The following is a 24020-nucleotide window of genomic DNA, read 5'->3' on the forward strand; positions in this document are numbered from 1 at the left end:
GCTGCATAGTCTTTAAAAAATAGCATTGGCCCAAAGTGCCTACATTAAATCTTTTTGAGTATGAGCATCATTTAGCGGGACATGCTACTCTTCCCTCCTTTGGTGTAAAAAATACCAGTCTTCGTTTGGAGCGCTTTCCTTTTTAGAACTCCCATGCTCTGTGACACAAGACCCTCTGTATGAGACTCTTTGCTTTTGAACTCCTTCCGGTTCATCGTCAGAAAGAACAATCTCCTATCCCGTTGGACAGTATTTACGACCTGGCTGATTTTGTTATTATCTCACCTAAATGCCCTCCATGCTGTTGTTCTCCTTTATGCCTAGATGTGGTTAAGTCAGTGGTGCTCATTTGAGAAATAAATAAAGATCTGAGGGTTACGTTTCTGGATCTAAGAAGCCTGGTGGGTCTGTTGCCGATAGTACTTAATTATGTAGATATGTGAATATTTATTTGGTGAACAGGACTATTTTACAGAGTATACCGGCAGCATCAGTAGACACTGCTGATATTTTAAGGTGATTTTGGTGTACTTTATGAGGTTTCTTGTTCAGGGTGACCCTGACTGACTTGTTAAGCTCTTCAATTTGTCGATTGTGATGTGCCTCACAGCACGGTACAGGAGCTGCCGTAGTCTAATCTGCAATGAATGACGTCTCTCATGAGGGAGAAGTCCCTCTGTGCGGCAGCAGAGGAATCTGGTTTGTTAGCAAGCATGGCCTTAAAGTATACTTTGGTGTCAGACGTGTTCTTTGTGAACATAGCAGCAGCCTCTGTTTATCACTCAGTGTGGTCTTCCGGGCCCTTTACCGGAATGACATTCTTCATCCAGAAGCAAGCATTACTTTGATAAAGCCATAAACCTCAATGTAAGTTTGTCCTTCCTGGAACCCACAAAAAAAAAGTTTTAAGTTGCACATAATAAAGAAATCAAGCCCTTTTCTTATTTTACACGTAATTGCCTATTGAACATAAGGAGGCGTTCATGCAAAAAAAGGCATTTTCAAAGTCACTTAACTATGCACAAAAGTAATTTGGAAAGTCCCTTGAATGAATTTTTCGTATACACTGCCCACGTTTGGAATGCACCGAAGTGCTTAGTGATTTGATATTACCATTATTGTGTGCTCTACTGTGATTCGGAAGGTGAAAGGCACATCCAAGAGACTTTTTTCCACACTAGATTCTAGCAAGTGTATGCCCAATGCAATGTGGCCATTCCAGTGGCCGCAAAGCTTAGAATTGCTAATACCAGCCGTGGGCAGGTGACTGCCATTCTGAAAATATAAGCTATCAATATTTAACAGCTTGTACTTGTTGCGGACATTCGTAGGAGCAGAAAGTGGTCCCAGTGAACCTACCATTGTGCCACTGTTTGTAGTATTGTGACCCATTCCCAACAAGTGTTATGATTGATTAAGGTACAGGGCTCATAATGCAAGTATGTTGCGACTTGCGAATGCAAATGATGGAATGGAGGTTTGCTGTTCTATGGAAGCAACCATCCCAGAATTCTTATTTTCTTAATATTAGTTGCAAGCACATTTCTGCCCCTTCAGTTTAATGAGGTGGACAGTTTACAATTGTTTCCTAAGAAGACTGTTGGCACTGCGAGGGAGGTGCTGGTTACAGCGCAGTGTAGGTTACTATGCTGCGACTAGACTCCTTGTTTATGATACCCCAGACTGTGTACATCTTTGGGCAGTAATAAAAGGTACTTCATTAAAGCATAGTCATGTTTTCAAGGATGTACTTACCTCCGCTAAGTAAGACAGCCGTTTCATGGGAACTTGAAATGAACAAATGTTGTAGTCAGTGTTTGAAATTCATCATACCATATAGTAAAGCAGTTAACCCCCCCATCCCTCACTCGTTTTGACCAATGTTGAGAATTCTTCCTGAGACTGGTGAGGGTTTTTTAGACTAATTACTGAGTTTTAAGGCCTGTGCTGTTAATACCAATCCATCAGTCAATAGCAGTGTTTGTAGACTGCAACACAGCGTCATAGATATTTGAAGTCTATAAATGCATGCAAGTGTTGTCCGAATGAGAGTGGTCTTTCAAACCTGGCCCCATACACACATGCCAGTCTGCTCAACACCGAAAGTATTGCTTCTTTACTTGGCTTTACATTCACGCTCAGTAACCAACTGTGCAGTGTGATTTTGCTCTTTTCAAATAATATTTTATATAGCACTGTGTTTCTGCCACTCAGGTTCTTAGTGAAGGATATTGACGCTAATTTGATAAGCCATGATTGAAAGCTTGCATTCTGGTTCTCTAGTCTGAAGTTGCAGGCTTCTGTATAAAAAAGTGGGATAGGAAATCAGTCATAGAAAGCAGTATTAGCTGTGCAACTTTCAGTAACCCAGTTGCTGTTGTGGTCTGCTTGTAATCCACAGTTTGTAGCTTCTCAAATAAAATAGAGGACAGAAACTTTCCCCGTGCAAACTCCCATGTAAGTTTATTGGCCTGCTGCAGCAACCAGTGAATAAACTACAGATTTCTGGATCTATTTTTATTTTATTTGCATATTGCACAGGCACAGTTAAGGCACAGCCTTTCTAAGAGCAAACAGCAACATAAATAACATTGCTGCACTAGCACCCAAAAATGCGGCAGTATAAAAGTTTTAAAAAAACACGGGTTTAGAATTTTCTAAACAGCAAACATCTTTGTGCCTAGTTAGGTTCCGCCTGCACAGCGCATGCGCTGTGCTTGTGAGATCTATTGAATGTAATGTAAATCTTAAAAGGAACTTACATCCCACCCTTACTTTTCATTAGTTCGTGTGCTTGCCACTTACTTTCCCTCCATTTCTTTTGGTTGTAGCATACAATTTCCTGTTGCTCTTCGTGTGCTCTTTTGTAATGAGTGACCCATGGCCCATGTATTAATTTTCATCCCCTTTTATGGAACTTTAAAAAAAAGGTTTTGCCTTACCAGCTCTTGTTTACCTAATCTCCCTGTGGCTCCATGCATTTCAAGAGTGCTTGTTTTCATTTTTTTACATGGCAGTGCAGGGGGTTCGTAGGCCTTGAAAACTGGCTGCTTTGTGAGTCTGCATTTACAAAAAATTATTCCATTGTTTGTCGATGTCGATACAGAGAGTCTGACGCCTCCGCTATGGGCCAGAAGTAAATACCGTAGAGGCGGTCTGCTCTCTTAGAGAGTTCTACAACAAAGGAGTACAGTGACGCCAGATCACCATTCGACCCATAATTGCCACTTGCAATGATTAACCCATGGGCTGTCCAACTGCTCACATTGCATTCTGAGCAGAAAAAAAGATAGAGGTAAAAAGCAAAATGGCTGCAAACGTCTCCTTTTGTTGTATGTCGTTTTGCATTCCGAATGGATTTTCCCCGATTCATGCCCTTTTATAGGTATAAATCACGTTGCCCTTATATAGGCATAGAAATCGAGCCCTTATTTAGGCATAGCCCATGCAGCCCAAATACAGGCATGGCTACTTCCATCCGTTCACCAAACGTCACAACGTTTTCTTGGAAAACCAGCTTAAGCCGTTCGGGACTTTCCCTTGCTTGAATGTTTGATTTCTCCAAGAACTCCGTTAGTTTTACAATGAACAACTATTCCCCAGGTGTTGATTCATGACGTTCATATGCCTGACTTTACTTCAAAGATGGCATTCCTAAACACCTTCAAGGTATAAATATACCTTCACTTGCTATAACTAGGGTCAGTAGTTCGGAGCAGTTTGACGACCTACTTGCCCGACGCAGCTCGCTACAGGAAGTGCCGAAGGAAGCCGACTCTCCAGCTGACGCACTGATCAGGAAGCTGCCCTCCTCTGCTTAGAAATCCAGCTCCAGTGTTTCTGGCTTCCCTTGCGGGGTGTTGGGAAATCGAGTCCCGAGACAGAGATACCAAACCTCCTTCATTCCAAGGTATGGAGCTGATTAGAACCTAGAGAAACCTTTTGTAGATTCTTGGCTAAAACTAAACCTATGCAAAATACCATACTTACTTCTTCCCTCTTACTAGACTTAGGTTAGGTACATTGGGGTAGGCGTATTTTAGAAGCACCAGTTGAGTATTTTAGCCTGTGTATTTACGTATGTATTTTCAAATGGCTTAGAAACCATACAATGCTATTACAGTATTATTTTATAACTACTCTCGCTGTACGCATTATACTTTGCATTCTGTCTAACGATTGTAGCAGTTCACCTCTCTTGCATGAGAAAGAAGACTATTCAATAAACCTTTTATTGAAAACGCCCGTCTCTCTATTTCTCTGCAACTCTGTAGAAACGAAGCATGCACGATTGACTGAGTGAAATACTTACCTTTTCTTTCGACGACTCTGAGAGATATATTCTTATTCTTGGGGAACAAAGTTGTCATGTTTATGCAGTTGTCAGAAACTAATCCCTTCTTGTGAATTCGAGAAAGTTTCTAGTGACCTCTGAGCTAGCTGGCACTCGCTATTAAGTTTAGTATATTCAATAGAGACCTATTGACTTAAGTCCTACGTCAAATCTATAGGATATACTATTCCAATGTGTAGAGCCTATTGGGAATATAGGAACTACACTACACTTTAAGTCATGCTCTGCCCACTCAGGTCTGGGGTCCTCTCTCTAAGAGTTCAAATAAATCACATGTGGAGCCGGGAGCCAGAGGTCTGACTAAACTCTCTTTGTCCAACGTGAGAACACCCTGCAGATGCTTGAGAGAGTGTAGTGCTGCTAATAAACTTATGGAGGAATCCGCTTCTCGTCCGTCCTCTGCCAGGAGAAATCTTATTTATCTAGGATGTGCCTGTTGTTTCAGTGATGCTTTGATCTACCTGCTTGCAATCAGAAAAAATACCTTTTCCACCATGGCAACCCCAAAGCATAAATCCCATTCAGACTAGCTTGGGGAAATGTGCCCAATTTATAAATGCATGAACCAACTCAGAGTAAAGCAGACTTTTAATATAAGTTATTGACCCAGTAATTGATGGGGAAAGACATACCAATTGTCTTTGTCTATTGCCAATCAAAAGTTATATTTTAGGTACACTTTGCACAAAAGGTAAACCAGTTTAAACACCACAGATTTACATATAAGCGAAAAAGAAAAGGCGCACTTCTTGAATTCCTAATTGAATAACAGGCATGAGCAGGACACTGACAATTTAATTCGGGTCTCCTCTACAACAGTACTACGTGTGTGCATATGCCAGGCTGAGTCAGACAACGGTCTTCTTGCTCAGCCTGCACAGAGCCTCTTACCCCAGCGGTGCAGCAGCAGATATTATTTTGAAAGATAAGCACTGGAGGTTCCAGCTCTGAACTATTTTACTGTAGAGCTTACAGTGGATGATTACTGTCCCCCCCACCAACAGCAGAAGTTCAAAAGCAGAAGAAACTAAGGGTTAGAACCCACTTTCTTACAGAACGTTTATGTATGACTGTTTATATTTCTATCAATAGATGGCACCTGGATTGTTCCTTATTAGGCTGTATTCTTAAAATGTACATTTTTTTTTATACCCATTCTTTTTTCCCTGCGTTCTTGTACATATGCTTGATTCTCTATATCTCTAGGAAGCAGGCCTAAGGGGGTAGAGGGATTATGAGTTGCATTGTTGGTACTTCTTCGGTCTCATGCAGAAATCATATTACTGGATTGTGAATGGACGAAATGGGAACATTCAGCTTCTCCACCTCCCAAATGGTCTGTTGACAGCCTTTCCCATTCTTTCTCTATTCCAACAGTCTATCAATGGACCTGAGGGCTTCCGGGTGTATCATGGATGAATAGGCTAGGATTGGGGTGTAGGACAATCGAAGCCACACCCAACTTCCAATTATCTTCCTCTAGGTATATTTTCACTAACAAATTTAACAGATGGAGTCAATGAATGTAACTACTACACATACAGTGCTTTATTTGTAAAATAATAAGTGCCTAAAACGCTGTTCAGATTCCTGCGGCAAGCTCTGTAAAATGTCAGCTTGCCAAAAACCAAGGGTGAGCAGTCTTAAATCCACCTCAGCTTCTTTACTTAACTGCTAGGCACTCCCTGCACCTTTATCTCACTCTTACAGGTTTCTGCTTTCTCAGTGCAATAACAAAAGGAGCTTAGAGGGAAAAAAGGGTACTATTAGGGAAAGCCCTCCACTCAATGAAATGCAATCCAAAAGTTCCCTGTACCCAGGACACGAGTTAACAATTGTCATGCGGGCATGAGAACATTCTCCACTGAAATTTTCTATAGTAAAATTATGGATATACCTCTTCGTGAATTCTCTGAGTAGATATTTATTGTCTCTAATGCCTCACTGTCCTAAACGAACACTTCGTTTGTAAATACTGGTAAGAAAAAGAGGGTTCACTATGTATTCAACTCGGCGCAACCAATATAGTCTGCCTTAAATAGGACTGTACCAACAACCACACATACACATATAGAACCAGGAAAAATGTGTGGCGGAGAGGAAGGCACCTCACGGGCGAACACCCTCAGGGCAATTTGGTCAGTTGTTTACCAAATATTGTGCCCCTTTCTCATCATAGGTGGCCACTCCAATTTCCAGAATTTGTGAAAAAAGTGAAGACAAAAGGATAAAGAAAAGGTGCGAAGCAAGGAGCTTAGAGCATAGCTCCTGACACAAGGACAGAACAGAGTGAAGATAAAATCAACAGTCAAACCTCCTGAACCACTTTATTACTAACTGAGGTCTGGACTGCTGAGTTAAAAAGGCTGGTAGCTTATTGTCGCATCCCAATACCTGCAACCAATTCTGCTTTCTCAGTGACTTATTTTCTGAAGTTTTCTTCCTCAGTCTTTCCGTTTAGTTTGTTTTTCCCTCTGTTGGTCTTGGGAAATGTCTGATGAGGAGAAATATGTGCACGCGCCCCCAACTGGTACCCACCAGCTCAAATTAAGCACTGTACACATCTTTTGGACCCAAGATAGATTCAGTCTGACCCAAAGCTGAATTCTGAGTGGCTTGTCCTTTGTAATATGGCTTTTCAAAATATGACAATTTGGGATTTCGTTCACCTTTTCTTGAAGATAATTGCACCGAGTCACAAACAGCAATAGCGGCTTACTTACAGAATTTACACTATTCATGGCTTCTGTTTTCTTAAATGTTACCTTGCTGCTTACTTTGTGATGTAAAATTAGACCTTTCTGCCCTATGTAAGACATTTTTGCTGCAGTAGTATAAGCAGCCAAAAAAAAGGACCCATGTGGTGCTTTGAGGAAGTACACCAATGTATCATGGCTTAATAAAGTAACCATCCTGTAAAAATCATTAGTTTTGGGGTCTATAAATGAATTTATTGTGTCTAATTTACCTTTATCTAGTATATAGTGAAAATTCGCCATACGTTCAGAAGATTCAAGCTTTTGAGAGGTTCTTCACAAGCCGTATAGATTCCTATGATAAGGTAAGAACAGGTTGATAACATATAAAAATGTAATCAAAGGATTATGTGGACCATAAATTGCCTTGGCACCATATACATTGCCTAACTTGCATTATGATTACTCTTCAGCATGCTAATGAGTCTTAGCAGTGAGATGGGTATATGGTGCATATGAATGGAGCTATTGTGCACTCCAGTAAAGAATTGCAAGAACAAGTGAGCTTGAAAGTGGCGTTCTTGTTTTTTTGCGCAGTGCAATTTGCATGTATCAATGCTTTACAGTCACAAGCCCAAAGTCTATTTGCAATATACCTTTATTCCAAACACTGCTATTCTTACTGACTGGGGCTGCATGGCAGATGCCGCACAAAAATTGTGACCGCAATGCGACCCGAGCAAAGCATATCCAGTTCTTGGAGAGATGGTACCATTAGAATCACATTCAGTTGTGTATAGGAGACTTGAGAGGTTTGTAAGAACCTAATAATGCCTGAAACAATCGCACTCTTCAAATGTAGAAGTAGGAAATAGGGTGGAAACTCCTCTGACCCTTCAGTTCAGAATTTTTTTGTGGATACTAGGGAAGTCCTGCATTAAAGAAAGAAAAGTGGAGTATTTTTAAACAGTTGGCCTGATGGATTCACAGCAGCACACGGGAAGCAGTATGTCAGTCATATCTGAAATGTTTTACTGGGAATGGTAAAGAAAACGTACATTAAGTACTAGAGTGATGTTCGAAGTCTTGATAGCGTTCCACACAGGTGACTTAGACCTTCTGTAGATGGGGATAGGTTGGTAAACTAGTCTAGGAACTGACTGGGTAGTAGGTGCCAAAGCTTGCAGAGAAATATAACCTGGTTTACAGGAAAGGCTGTAAAAAGCACTGCATTGCATTAACTTGGTCTGGTTTCCAGCATACTCAACTGATGATGTAGGTAGACTAGAAAATGTGCAATACTTTGGTCATCGAAGTACAAAAGCATGCACTTAAGGCACCGAAATTCTGAGTAGAAGACGAAAGGTGAACTCTTTTTTTTTTTTTAGAGAAAAGCCTTTTTTTTCTCTAATCGTGGATAAACCATGTGGTAGAACCACAGCCATGGCGAAAGTAATAGCATGACTGTTATTACTATCCAAAACCTGAATATTGTGCTACCGCTGTACATTTTGCTTGAAATGCTATATATACAAGATAAACTGGCTATCCAAATCCTAAATGGTTTATGCTCGACATGCATATTGCAGAAGCAATAATTGAGAAATGCATATAATGGATCAATAGGAGGAATTGTGACTATTATGGCTCATTCATATCCATAAAGCTAATATGTAGAGCACAAATGTACTACATTTCAAGCATAAACTTTCCTGAGAACTGTTGGTCACCATTTGATTCAAGGTAGATTCTTGTGTAAAACTGGTAAATATTTTCAGGGGTTTAAAGAACTTGCAAGAGGCGTGACTAAAATAATGCAGTAAATACATTCAAGAAGTGTGATACAAAGCTGATGAGTCGACGGGGCACAGCACCTAAGGAAAAAGTTAAAGACAATATATAGTTATATGTTGTGGGGCAGCAAGACAATTGTCCAGTTAGTACTTTACTGGAGTGTGTTTCCGGGGTAGTCAATTGCCCGTCCTCCATTTGGTAGTAAATTACCTTGTTTTGTTGTAATGTCTCTAACATGAACATTTTTCATAGGATGAAATAGAAAGAAAGGGAAGCATCCTTGTTGATTATAAAGAACTGATTCAAGATAATGAATTAATGGAACAGATTCCTGTGTCCACTGAACTGAGAGATATGCCTGAAAAAATACTGGACTGCATGGGACTTGCGATACATCAGGTATGCCACTTTGTATTTTTTACATATGGGCAACAAAACCTCTCTGCTTTTTGTACTAGGTAGGATTTTACAGTTCTAGTTTTATACCTCACTGCTTGCATTCTTTCTAAAGGTTTACAAAATAATACAGAGGTAATCTTTTAATTGGGAAAGGTGTTTAGCCCACAGATATATGGCCTGGCTGTCACTTGTCATCTAGCTGCAGGTTATTGAACATTTTTGTAAGGTATTAAAATAAACATTGACAAAAGTAGTAGGCCTATCTAATGTACTAATGCATACAAACGCGTGGACAAATGCTATTAGCGTTCATACATTAGCACATTTAATCCAGACATGTTGACTGACAGGGTAGCATCACAGTGAAAATCGATTCTATGCTTACCTAATGAAATACCACGCGGAAGGGCAGGAGACTTTAGGGAAAGCACCGCAGACCATAAAGAGGAGTTTTGTTTCCCGATCACTTAATGCTTTAAATTCCAAATATTGAAAAAGACTGAAGGATTGTCCATCAAATTGTTTAATTTCACCCCAGTTGTCATAAAATAGAGATTTGTTTACTTCCTCCTGGGTGTTATATGAATGTTTGTTATTCTAGCCAGTATTCATAGCCCTAAATACAGCACAAGGTCCACAATCTCCAGAGCCGTGGGGGCAATTCCATTTGACCAGGTATACATGCTTTGTACTGAATTTTGGAATGACAATTATGATTTTGGGTCTTGAAATTTTTTAAGTACAAAAACAAAAAACTGAGGCTATTGAGCTGTTTATCAAAATTTATGGTTGCAAGTAATAGACACAGGTAGGCCTCAATATATGAAATGCAGCAGCAAATCTAATAGCGATTTGTTAATGATTCACAATCCACATGCCCATGCCTGCTCCCAGGGAAGACCTTTTGTAACTGGTCCACTGGAGTTCGGCCATATTGTTATCATCTTAACATGGTGGGGCAGACTGGCAGATAATTAAGCATGCCACAAATAGTGGACGAAGCCTTTCTGCCCAAATCAGTTTTGATTCCTTTAGGCATGATTTTGCTATTCCAAGAAGAATGCAGGAATAGATACTTTGCCGTACTTTTGCGTGGTTCTTGTTTTTGTGTTGTAGGGTGTATGCATACAAACTTCTATCTGTGCAAGTTATTGTGTTGGGCAGGTTGTAAGGGTGTTTTGGACTTGTAAATCACAGGCTAATTTTGTCTAGAACTAATCAGAATGGCGCATGGCCTTTCTCATGATGATGAAGCGGTTGCAGCAATCTTTGCAGCCCCCTCACTTTTGGGAGACAAGGCACTTCGTATCCATCACAACATGGCGATTGGGACTCTTTGGTGGAGTTAAAGAAGTCACAAGTAAAACATTACACAGAGCCGAGATGACAGAATATTTGAGGGGTAATGCAGCACCCTGAGGGCTAATCGTCTGAAATCCACCCTTGATTTGTTGGTCCTCATAATAAAAACAGCAGAGAGACTCTCTGGATAATTTGTTGATTCAGATAAAGACGACTGAAAATCCCCTGATGACTCAGATTACCATCTCTGCATTTAAGAAGAAACTTGAGGAGATGAACAAGATAGTCTCAGATACCAAGTATTTTTTGACCAAGTCGAAAATACAGAAAATACAAAACGACTCTCCCAAGGAAATGGATCCCGATTCAAGAGACGATTTTGAGTGGAAGAGAGGAACTCATCTGAGACCTCCTCATGTTGCAGTGGATCATCCAATATTGAAACCAATTTAAATGGCGCATTCAGGACAAAAGGGAAATGGGGTTCAGGAAGGAGAGGAACACCCTTCTTATGGCCCCACAACTTATCCAGAGCGGTTTTGGGACCGGCTCAACACTTATGGAATACCCCAACAAATGAACCCACTTTTTTTTTTGTTGGCAGGCCCGCATAAGACCACTTTTGTCAGGAAGAAGCTGAGGATGGAGGAGAGGAAAGAAAAAAAGAACAGAAAATCACAACTGCCTCCAAGCACCAGCAGGAATTAAACCAACAAGTCAATACAGTAATCAATTTGAGTAGCAGAACTCTAACTAAAGCACACATGTGTGTACTGAATAAAAGTTTAGGGTTTGCACCCACCCAAAGAAGAGACTTCACTAAACTATGCACAGAGATTGTGGAATTCCTATGAAAGATTCTGTTACACCCCTTTTTTTTTTAAGGACAAAGTAATGATTGAGGAGGTAAATGACTGGTCAAAAGAGCTATGTAAATGCCCATGTGATGATATCTCTGTACAATCAACTATACATGTGGTATTCTTTTGCAAATGTTATTTAGTACAGAGAAAATTATGGATTATTCCTGTCTTAAAAACATATGGTATGAAGCACTGTGGCCCCGCATGTATGGCCCTTCAACAGTTAGAGACAGAACTAAACTTTTTGGACCTATGGATCTTTGCTTCGGAAGGATTCCTGAAAGCTGAAATCTTTTACAAACCAACCGACAGAAACACACTCACGTTTTGAAAGTTTTTCAACCAAGAAGTCTTCAGGAAAGTCTTCCTGTGGGTTAATTTTTACACTTTAGGGAGAACTGCACAGAGAAGTCTGATTACAAAAAGCATGCTAAGAAGTTAAGAACCAAGCTCTGAGAGAAGGAATATCCAGTGAGGATTTTTTCCAGAGCAGAATACAAAAGAGTGTGATACTCTGATGGGGGCCAGCTACTCCAGGACAGGGTACGGGATCACTGTAACACACAAACCCGTCACAACGTACAACTCCCTGTCCAATGAAGTTAAAGTGGTAAATAAACACAAAATTCCTAAATATGGGACTACTGAACCTGGAAAAAACAATGTTTTCTTTCAGGAAGGCCAGAAGTATAAAGGACTTGGTCGTACATTAAAGACCTAGTAACCAAGATATGACACAAAAACAAAGGACATTTTGGGATTACCTGCCGTGACTAGTCACTTTCCATGCGGTCAATGTAACATTTGCCAACTGAAATAACAATCATTGATTTAGGCCTTACTACACCTTAGGTCATTAAGCATCACAGTAACGGTACCACCATTAATGTGGTGTATATTATGATCTGCAAATGTGGTTTGAAATATGTATGGATGACCACGAGGAAAGTAAGAACTCGTATTAAACACCAGAGTACTGCCAGATGTAAAACATCAGTGACAAAAATGATGCACCATTTTTTGGAAAAAGGTCCTCATGAAAATGATTTCCAATTTGTTTTTAGAGAGACTAAAATCCATGAATAATGACATGACCAATTCTCTACTAAAATTTGAACAGAGGTGGGTCTGTAAGCTATGTACAGACTCTGAAGGCCTTAATGATTAAATACCTTGGTTGCAGGTTGGGTAAATTTTGTCACTGTTTTCTTTACACATACATACTCTTTTTAAGTTTAAAAAGAGATTTAAGAAAACATGCAACAAATTGGAAATAAAGAGTACATATAACAATGGAATAATCAACAATACAATAACAGTCAATGGAATCAAATAGTTGCATATATGAAAATGTTAGAACACAACTATAGGGAAAAGCATAAAAGAAGGAATGAATTAATACCATGATTTTAAAAAAACTAAAAGGAATGGAGAGCAACAATAGAACATATTAAAATGTCAAACTATCAACATAGTAACTGTAATATAAGATCATAAAATGGTATATAAGAAGTAAGAATTAAAACAATTCATGGCAGTTTGGGAACTTATTTCAATAATGGCTGATGATGAGCAAAATTATGAGCAGAAGTATCTAAGAAAATAGTTATCAGTGACCACATGTGTTCCCTTTTAGTAAGAAGGGATAAGGGCTTGACGTATGCACTATCCAATCAATGATTGTAACAAGCACTAGACCACTAAGCTTGAAAAGAAGGTTGTGAGGATTGTTTCTAATGTTTAGGGATTTGTTGAAAGGCAGCTGCAATGAATAAATCCACTATAGTGGTGTTGCAAGCAATATAATGCCAGTGTTCAGAGAGGGAACCTAGAAAAATATTTGCAGTAGAAAAAGGGAAGTGTGTGTTAAAAATAGTATTAATTTGAGACCATACCTTTAACCAAATTTGGTGGATACAAGGGTAGGAAAAAAGTACATATAATAAATCTGCATGGGTAGCAGTTAATGACCTACAATTTGATAGGACATCTGGATTGAATTTATGTGAAGTAGTAGGCGTGATCATAAGTCTATTATATAGGAAGAAAAGAGTTTGAGTTGTGCTGGCTGACCTTGAGGTCTTACGAATTTGTAACCACCGTTTGGTCCAAAACGTGACAGACCATGCGGTTTGAAAGTTGTGCTCCCACTGTAATTCAATGGTAGTCTTATTTCTATGGTCTGGAACGTTAGTGACTTGTGGATGGAAATATGGAGAATATTTGTATGAGGTAATGGAGGGGGGATATTTGAAGATAATGAAGATTGTAGGAAGATATGATTTGGATCAATGTAGTACATTTTGTAGACTATTGTGGTAGATTATAGATGAATTGCTCTTCTGAAAATGTAGGAAAAGTATAATTTGGGCAAAGTTGAGAAACTCAAAGTAAACCTTTAACCCACCAGGTTTTCAAAAAAATAGGCTTATTGTTAATTTTTACAACTGTTCATTATCCATAAGGTGTGAAAGAAGTGTAGGTTTAAAAAGCTTATAAGTAGTGTTATGTATAGGAAATGGTAAATAGCGTTGTTTATGGGTAAATGAAAGAAACTCTTGAAATGAAAAAGGAGAAAGGAAGGATAGTTCAGTATCTGTCCAAAGTCGAAAGGGATCTGAAGGCGAATCAAATAAACAGTTAGAAATTTGTTTAAGGAGAAACACAGTATGATAACATTGGAAATCGGGACAATTCACATCGCCATGTAATTCATTACGTTTAAGCGTAGGCAAAGCCATAAAGGGCTTTTTATGGTTCCATAACGAGAAAGATCATATAGAATAAATCTTTTTGAGAAAGTATGAAGGAATTGCTAAAGGAATAGCAGTAATGGTGTAAAACACAATGGGGGCAAGCATCATTTTTATAAATATCGAGTCTGGATAAAAAAAGAGGGGGCCATTTAGCAGTAGAAGTGGATAAAGCGGAATGAACTTGATTCATATTTAAAGTTAGAGTTTGTTTAATGGAAGGGGCACACCAAAGTCCTAAATATAAATTTTTGGGAGAGTACCAAGCAAAATTAGAAAGAGAAATCTTCTTTAAAATGGAGACATTGAGAGGGGAAATTTCACATTTATCATGTTCAACTTATGACCACAAAGTGTAGAAAAGGTTTCAACTTCCGCAAGGAAATCAGGAAGAGAGATGTCTGGTTTGGATGGAAATAAAATAATACAATCAGCATAAACACTCCACTTGATATGGATTTTACCATGTTGAAAACCAATAATTTTAGAGTTTTGTCTAAGTTTTGCAAGAAAAGGTTCTAATGCGAGAATAAAAAGGAGTGGGGAAAGAGGAAATCTTGAAGCACACCTCTTCTTGACAAAAAAGAGGAAATAGAACCATTAGCAAAAATAACACAACAAGCATGTTCCATAAAGGAAACTCCCGATTCTAAATCAACTCATGTTATGAGAGAAAAGGTGTCAGTTCGCAAACCCAATGACTAGTTCTGATGTGAGACAGAGATATCAATGCTCAAGCATAAAGCTTTTGCTAATCAGACTGGAAATTATTCACAGTCCTAATTCAGTAGACAAATAGAATGAAGCTAGGTAGCCTTTCGTGTATAGCAATTTAAGAGATTAAAAACGAGTCTCTAGTCATAATGTTGGGTAAAGACATTTCTAAGATCTGTGTTGCCTAGGAATATGGCACTAAAACGAAACACACACATTCTGAGTTGCAACATTATTTTCTTTTGTCTTCTTCACCAGTCACCAATAGAATATCAGCAACCTCCTGGGAACAAGTTTACTCCCCATGCTCTCATCAGAGCATAATAGACTTTCAGACGTTAGTCCTTGAAAGGATACAATGTTGTTTTCTTGTGGTACAAGACTTCTTCCCATCAATCAATCTTCCTGTCGTTTTCGTCTCCTTCCGATGAAAACCTCACTTTCAGTTTTCTAATACAAAACAAGTACCAATTCACCAGCTAACAGTGGGCTTCTGAAGTTGTAAACCTGCAGCAAATAGAAGAAAAACATCTTGTACAAACAACTATTCACTGTGAAAAGAATAGGCCTTTCCATTATTTCCCAGTTACCATGGCATCGACAATAAAGCTAACTTAGTTCAACACTTTATTTATGTGCAGGCCCTTAACATTTAAATATTTATTTATACGGTTTTATATAGCGCAAACTTGATCCCGAAGGATATCAGAGTGCTTTACAATTTGAGGCAAAGGTAACAAATCAGAACATTAGTGTAGTTAATCAAAACAAAAAAAGTCTAAAAAACTAACACTCCACTTCATTTTTAATACATATCTTAATAATTTCAGAAGTTTTAAATTAATTCTACAACTGAAGGTTTTGCATTTAGAATATGCTTTAATTAAACATAAACTTGTGCACATTACTACTATAAGCCTTTCCAATAACAGATAAGTCACTGTAGCACTAGTGACCAAAGAGGGCCGACCCGAAGTTCCTTTTCTGTATGTTGTGTATGCAGACCTAAAAATAGCTTGCAGGTGCTTTTTGCCAAAAGCTCCTATGCAGCGTCTGAATCTGCGGACTCACTTCAGTATCTGCTGGTAAAAATTGTGATCCTGGCTTGTCATCGGGGCATTGTTTTAAGTCTTGCTCCAAAGCATCCGTTCTGTGCATGTTAGCCCTAAGATTCACAAGACCTAGTTTTTCACATTTATAGGAAAGTATCCCCTGCATCTTGTAGCAGTATTGTATGTGCCTTTTTGTTTCCCTCTGGCACTTATTTATTAATTTTAATTGGATGTCTTTCAAACTGCACACGTTACTTCGTGGCCGCCACTGTTTGTTGGGAGTCTTGTTCAGATGCAGACTCTCCTTTATGCTGACACATGCACTCCTCGGTGGAAAACACACATGTTCTATATAGGTAGCCATCTACTGACCTCTATTGTATAGCATTCTCCTTTTAAAGCAATGCATTCAGCCAATCTGCTATGTCTGGTGTTAAGGTAGCTGTGCGTGTGTTTTAGCTGTGTATTAGGTTTGGACAGGTGTACATTTTGTGATTCACATCTATAAATTTACTATAGCATACAGTATCTATCACAGGAGGCAAATGGTTTCTGAATATTGCCAAACATTTCAACATATGCAGGTAGCAGTACTGAGTCTTTAATTTAAGAAGGGCAAGAAATGCTATTTTTGTACTCGAAAGACCACGGGAAGCAGTATATGCTCATCCAAATAACATAAATGTTTAAAAAGAATTAAAAGTTTCTGAAGCATCATCTAGTGCATTGGGTGTGCAGAATAGACCTCCAGGGCATAGATTTCCTTTTCCAATAGCTAAGACATATTGAATATTCCTGTGATTTGTGGTAGTTAAAAATCTTTTTGAATACAAGTCACCTTCATATGTCCTGTAGCCTGCACATCGTGTGTCGTTCAAAGCTTTGAGTGGAAGTGTGTCTGGATAAAACAGGTTTAGACTTAAAAATGTATAGATTCCTTAAAAGCGAGCACCTACCAGAAATGTTGTCAAGATTTTAAAGTAAGAGACTCCAGTTGAACATCTGTGCCTGGAATGTCAACAACTCTATATCATACCAGTACAGAAGATTCAGTACTTGTGAGAGACAATAGATAAGCAAAATGCACAAGTGTGCCCTTCAGAAAGACTCCTTTCTATCCAAAAGAGGTGTCCTGTTACTCCAGTCCATGCATTGACAATCACAGGTCTTTTTATACACATTTGGCACAGATTGGGACAGTGTGCCTGGTGGTGTTAAACAGAATTGTGCATTTCTAAGTGCAGGTGTGAACTCAGCTCGTGTCTGTGCTTGGTATAGTGCATTTGAAGACCTAGCCAGGGTTTGAAATTGCAGATCTGATTTTCACTGCTAGCAGGCCTGGACTCATTTTTATGAGGAGACCTGGATCCACCCCGGGTGTGCACACATTGTGAACTGCTCCTGGTCGCGGGGAATGCTGGGACAGGGGAGGTATTTGACTTCTATGTACCACTTCCCATACAGTGCCCCAGGGGGAAAGGGAATGCTGACTGTGTGCCACAGAGCAGCTTCTTTGCCCCGACCCTATGTCTATGATATGTTGAGGACACAAAGGCAGAGATGTAGCCTCAGTTACATAGGACCAAAGCATTATTTCTCTTCATGTAAGGCTTTCCCTCAAGACCATCCAAGAGTGTGAGCTGAAGTGGGCACTAGCAACTCTCAAAGTGCAGTTTCTTACTTCCCTTGCTCCATTCAAGTCCCACTCCAGAACTTGCTCTTGGTAAGGGTGGAATAAACTCCATAAGAGGAAGGATGATTGTGAGTAATACACTAGAGAAAGCAGCACTGTTGAGCAAGAGTTAGTGTTGGAGTAGAAAGTGTGTGGCATGGACAGGGAGCATAGGAGGCCATATTCTAGGTGTTTAAGACACAGATTGGATGGCACTAATCATCTTTGTTTGCCTCCTATCTGGACATGAGCGAGAGCCTTTTTTGGGGACCCCCCTTATTCTTTGAAGATACTCCTGCAGTTGTTTATTCAGTACAGCTAGTTTGCCTTCTGTCATTACTGGTAACAGCTGTTCATCCTTTACCTTTTCTTAGTGACCATCCACATTATCAAAGATTACTAGCTGAGAAATACACGTTTTTCTGTGCCCCCTTGTCATGGACGTCGGTGAGAATGTTAAGATATGTTTAGAGACTTTTAAATTAGGTAAGGGAATTTTGAATTATCGTCTGGAAAGTGAGTATAAGCAAACGTCTTCTCTGTATTTCCATCTAAGATCAAATAAAAAGCACAAGAAAAAACAAATCGGATGCATGAATACATTCCTGCCTAAGTAAATACTTTTATATATAGCCATTGTTCGTTTTCTCTGAATTGTTTCTTCACTTTCTACCCTTTGGAAGGTCTGCTCACTATTGAAGCAAACACATTTCCATCAGTGTTCTCAAAACAACCGTTTTGGTAGTCAGAATCCTTATTTAAGATTTGATTTAAAGTCCTACACCTAAAAAATATTTGAATGGTATACGCTCAAGCATGGTTAGACTTTGGTCCTTAGCAGACTTATAACTAGAACGTGAATATATCCTGTACTGATCTTCATGAGTTCGATTTTTAAAACACAGATGGTGTGATCGAGAGAGTTGGGACATGTTTTGCAAGATTACGTCACATGATGGTGATGAATACTATTTTAGTATGTCACCTACTTTGTGTATCATTTTCTTTTAAAAAAAAACTGATTTCTAATTTGCAGAGCACTCCGATCTGTTTTACATAGATACCTAATCATTAAACTTGACAGTAGCTAAATAGTGCAGCAAAGCATGATTCTTAGATTGCCTTTAATCGCACATTATCCTCTGCAATTAGCCTCTTTGAAAGTCGGCACTTCATAGTTTGGTCCTGCATGGCTGAATAATTTTAATGCCCTTAAGTATGTTCTACTAGAAGTGTTGTGAGATTATCTCTTCAGGTATGATTTATCCTAATCAGTTTTGAAGATAACGTTTGAAATTAAACATGGCAAATGTGTGGATCAACTTTCCAACAGAGGTGGCAGGAGCAACAGCAGTTAATGATTGAACGATGCTCCTAGTGTAAGACCAACACTGACCCTTGCCTCGTTAGACTAACACTCTTGTAGCAAGCAGTAAAAGGGCAACATTTGATGGACCTGCAGTCGGGAAACATCCTTTACGACGCAACTTTTACCACGCAGTACCTTTACAAGGCAGGATTTACAATGCAAATCATTACAACGACTTGCGCTGTAGGATAGGTAATAGTTTAATTTACTATCCAACACCTTCCCTACTATCCACGGGGACTGGAGTTGGAAAAGTAAATTAAACTATTCACTATCCAGCGCCCCCCAACGCAAGTCGTTGTAACGACTTGCGTTGTAAAACCTGCGTTGTAAAGGCATGCGTGGTAAAAGCATGCGTTGTAACCACATACATTCCCTGCAGTCCACATATATTATTGCTATTTATGTTTCTGTGTGCTTTTATCTTTTTTAGGTACTTACGAAGGACCTTGAGAGCCAGGCATCACAGTTGGTGGAGCAAGAAGGACTCCCAAAAGATGAGGCTCCTATCATATACGTTCCACATATACATGCAAGGTATTCAACTTGGAAATGGCCTGGGTGCCCTATCAGGTTCATGATAGCTGCGTTGAACACTGTGACAATCGTTTCTTGGTTTATTACATGCCTTTTAGGGATTTTGGGTTTAGTTTATCATACTAATGTATCTCTGTATACCATGGAATAGTACAGGGAAATCAAGCCTAAAGTACAAACCCAAATCTAAGATAACCCATTGCATCCTTCTGTCATTACCAACTGACCCTTGCATTTTCTTTTCTTGTGCACCTCTGAGTCGTTAGTCAACCCCTATTCCTTAAATAAAACATTTGAGGGGGGGCTTGGAGTAGGAGGGACTCCAAGTGCGAAATACTTTAGTTATGGCTGTCTCCTTTAGTGTAGAACCAGTTTGTCTTTACTTTTCTTGTTTTGATAAATGTGACTTCTACTTCTTCGAGCTTGGGTGAAACTGGATCCTATTGATCAATGTACAATTTCCTAGCTATCCTGAAGGAATTTTTCGCTTCTATTAGGCGCACAGAGGGGAGGAGTATGCATTATTCAGTCTTCTTTAATTACTCAGTAGCCTAAAAAACCATAACAACCACAAAAAATTGTTAGATATACATTTTCCATGAGTCCAAAAAAGAACATCCAATATTCCAATCATAAGACAGTCAATTTTATATAAACATTCCTGAGAACACAGCACTTTCTCTTTCTTTGTGCAAAGACTTCACTTGTGACTGAGGCAAGATGGCGGCGGCTCCCTAGACCGCTGTGAGACACCCTCTGCCCAGTGCCTGGGAAAATCAAAGGGCTATCTCCTTTTTTCTTGGAGAATGACATGTATCCGTGTTGGCGGTAGAAAGATATAAGCAAGAACTCTTACATGCGGGTGGAACGAAGTAATATGCGTGGAGCTTATCTGGCATCTGATCCTCCTTCAATAACAGACCGGCCCCATCCATCTCTGCACCTGGTGGCCTCGGTGCTCGGCTATGCGCTGTTGAGACTTCTTTCCTGGCACCGCCTTCCAAACGCTCCGAGCGCTCTGAGCGAAGGCAGCGGGGTACAGAGAAACTCTCCATCCGGACTGGGGACGGACGGCGCCTGTATTCCTGCAAAGATGGCACCAAAAAATGCTGCATCGGGTGCTGCCGCTTCCAAAGCCCGAGCGGCTAAACAGGCTATTCGAGAACAGAAGCTTGCGGCAAGGCGCGCTTGCGGATCTGTATCAGAGGAAGGAGCCTGCCCTGACCAGCAACCACACAAGAGAGAGCGAGGTCAGTCCAAGCTGGTAAAGACTCCCGTTACACCGGGGCCCGGCCCGGGGCCATCTGTGGTGGACCTATTGCGGAAATTACCCGCCGGAGCGGCTGTTTCTTCCTCCCCTGTTCACCACGCAACAAGCGGAGCGGTGATTGCTGCCGCTCCCGCAGTTCCCGCCGGCCCTGATTCGCTGCTCTCTCCTCAGGCAGAGTTAGCTTTGGAGCCCGGTGCAGAGGTTCCCATTGAAGTCCCTGAGGCTCCACAATGCTCAAAACCGACTGAGGCAACAGAAGCCAGAAAATCGGCAGATCCGACCTCTACTGAAGCAACTGAAGCTAGAGAGGCAGCTGATACCACCGCACAGCAACAATGTGACACACAGGCCCAAATGGATAGGGGATCACCTGGGACGCCTGGCACAGAGGTAATAGCATCAAAATCTACAATGCAAATAGTACCTACATCGGCGGGGCTGGTATCATCACAGCAAGGGTCGGCACCGATCCAAAAGGAGGTAAGGCCTGCATCTGCACCCACACCAGTATCTCAACCAGCACAGGCTACACACACCCTCCATAGTGATGTTTCTTCTGTTTCTTCTGTCGAGCCCAACTCTCTTGAATCAGCTCCAGTGCATCCCCAGGCATACATAACCCCCCTCGAGACTGTTACTTCCAGCTTGGGTAAGGAGATTACCATCGCTCGGCAGCATCTAAACGATGGGAAGTGCTCAACTGATTTCAAATTGGGACAGGCTTAGCGTCAGATACAGACAAGGAACCATCAGAGTTTTTTACCATCTCTGAAGGTGCGGAGGAGTCTATACTGCTTCAGGACCAAGACATTGACTCAGACTCCTACTCTCTTTCTGATTCCCAATCTGACTCAGATATTTGTACAAATACGGATGCAAGCTCACAAGATAGTGATCCTGACGCAGTTATGGGCAGACACAGGAGGCACACAGTGCTAAAAAAGAAAAAAAGCCACCTTGGCTCTAGTGGTCGCCCTAGGGTCCAATCTCCTCATACTAGCGTGCAGGACCCTCCCTCCAGACCCCATAGCGATAGTTCCCCTTTTTTTGAACAGCAAAATGCCACCTTGACATCTGTCATGGACACAGTGCTTCAGGCAATAGCCTCCCATAGGGAACAGACTTCAAAAGATGGGCGCAGGGCTCAACAAGCACTTCACAAAGTCCAGGGCGTTGTACGCAAACTTTCTAAATCAGTGGCTGCATCAAATGCAAGAATGACCGACATGGAGGACCGCATAGTGGTAAATGAGGCTGAAGCCACTGCTGTAAAAGAACAAGTAGATGCTCATGATGCTGAACTAAAAGACGTCAGGTGGAAACTGGAGGAAATGGAAAACCGCATGCGGCGCAACAACCTCCGAGTACTTGGTGTTCCGGAAAAAATTGAGGGTGAAAATGTGCGTATGTTTGTAATCCAGCTCTTCAAGGATACGCTCCCCGAACTTTCCACCTGGAACTGGGAGCTAGAGGTACAACGCGCCCACAGAACCCCATTTACTTTAAGGGCCACAAAGGAACAGACTAAATATCCAAGGGCTATCTTAGTGTACTTTGGAAATTTCCTCCTCCGTCAAGCTATTGCCGAGAAAGCAAGACCAGATGCTCATCGGACAAGAGGTGAAATTTCCTATTTTGTTAGACCTGACTTTTGCCACACCACGGTGGAGCGGAGGTGGCGTCTCCGACAACTGATTAAGCCTTTCCTGGAGAAAAAGGCCCAGGTGTACTTGAATAACCCGGCAACCCTGAAAGTCATCTATAAGGGCCATGCTAAGTTTTTCACATCAGAAATTAAAGCAAAAGACTTCCTTGACAGCATGAACTAGAGATGTATTTTTTCACTATGACGTTAGGCCCTATTGCTTTAAAAAGAGGGGGGACTAGAGGGAACTAGAGGGAACCAGAGGGAAACAGCACACCTAGTTAAGGCTCTGAATTAGATAACGTCTTTGTGAGATAGCCACTAATTAGCTACTAAATATTCTTAAAAAAAAAAAAAAAAAAACTCTAACAACTTGATATCCCTAGGGTGCCAGCTTTTGGGCTATTTAGTTCTCCTAACCAAAAGATAACCAATATATACATAGAACTGATGTATATTGCTCTCTCCAGACAGGATCTCTTAGCCCTCTATATAAAGTTCTATAATGGGTCACACTGTTAGCTCTCTTAGTTCTCTTGGCTCTATTTTGCTCACTGTTGTTTCTTTTTTTCTTCTTTCTCTCTTTTTTTTCTCTCTTCTATTCTCACCATGTATTTTCTCCTATCTTATGCCCTCCAAAAGGACATTATAAGATATAAGGTTATATGTGTGGGACTGGGTAGGGATGTCTCTCCATCACAACAGACTCTAGCTAGAGTCTAAATGCCTCATTGGGGGAGAGGCGGGGGGGTGGGGGAGGGCAGTTAAGGGGTGGGAGGGGAGGGGGGAAAGGGGGTGGGGAAAAATGCAAAAAAATGTACAAATTCATTCGTAAAGAAAAGTATATGCAAATATTATTTGTGGATTACAACAAATATGGCAGAGAAACAAGAGACATTATAATTTTTGATGCTAGTTACGACTCAGTTGGTCGTTATATTAAAACCAGGTTGAACGTATTTTTTTTTAAAATGGGGAGAGTGAGTCTATGTTCATGGAATGTGGCAGGCTTAAACGATAAAAGTAAAAGGGCTCAACTATTCCAACTAACACGCCAGAATCCAGTAGACATACTTTGCCTGCAAGAAACTCATATTGTAACTGCTGATAGGGAACTACTTAAATTACCTGGATATAACCTGCTGGTAGCCACAACCCAATCCTCTAAAACTAGAGGGATAGCTATTCTAGCTAAACCTATTATAGGCCCCCCGACTCGCAGATCAGCGGATAAAAATGGCAGATGGGCGATAGTTCAACTAAAATGCGGTCTTACAATATGCGCAATCTATGGCTCAAATATGGATGATCCTACTATTTTCCAAGAGTTAGAGATAGAACTGGCCTCCTGGACAGGCTCCTTAATTTTCTGTGGAGATTTGAACATTGATATAGGCGTACTTATCAACAACAGTTTTACTCTGAATTATAAAGGACGCAAACCAAAAGTATTTAGCGCACTTAGGCAATTAATGGAAAGCCATAATTTACTGGATATGTGGGTTCAGTCAGGCAAAAAGACAGACGGTTATACATTCTTTTCTCACCCTCACAATAAATATTCTCGGATCGACTATATCATGTCATCGTTAGAGGGCTT

General features: G+C 40.4%; 1 protein-coding gene across 4 annotated transcripts in view; it reads left to right on the forward strand.

Moving 5' to 3' along the window:
* Positions 1-24020, forward strand: part of MCM8 (minichromosome maintenance 8 homologous recombination repair factor) — a 444398-nt gene that overhangs the window by 36356 nt on the left and 384022 nt on the right. For all 4 annotated transcript variants that reach the window (XM_078649515.1, XM_078649512.1, XM_078649513.1 and 1 more), the window contains exons 4-6: positions 7333-7415; positions 9097-9243; positions 19402-19505. In XM_078649515.1, the coding sequence (XP_078505641.1) occupies positions 7333-7415; positions 9097-9243; positions 19402-19505 (334 nt within the window). The remainder of the gene's footprint in view (positions 1-7332; positions 7416-9096; positions 9244-19401; positions 19506-24020) is intronic.

The sequence above is a fragment of the Lissotriton helveticus genome, chromosome 6, assembly GCF_964261635.1.
Source record: "Lissotriton helveticus chromosome 6, aLisHel1.1, whole genome shotgun sequence".
NCBI lineage: Eukaryota > Metazoa > Chordata > Amphibia > Caudata > Salamandridae > Lissotriton > Lissotriton helveticus.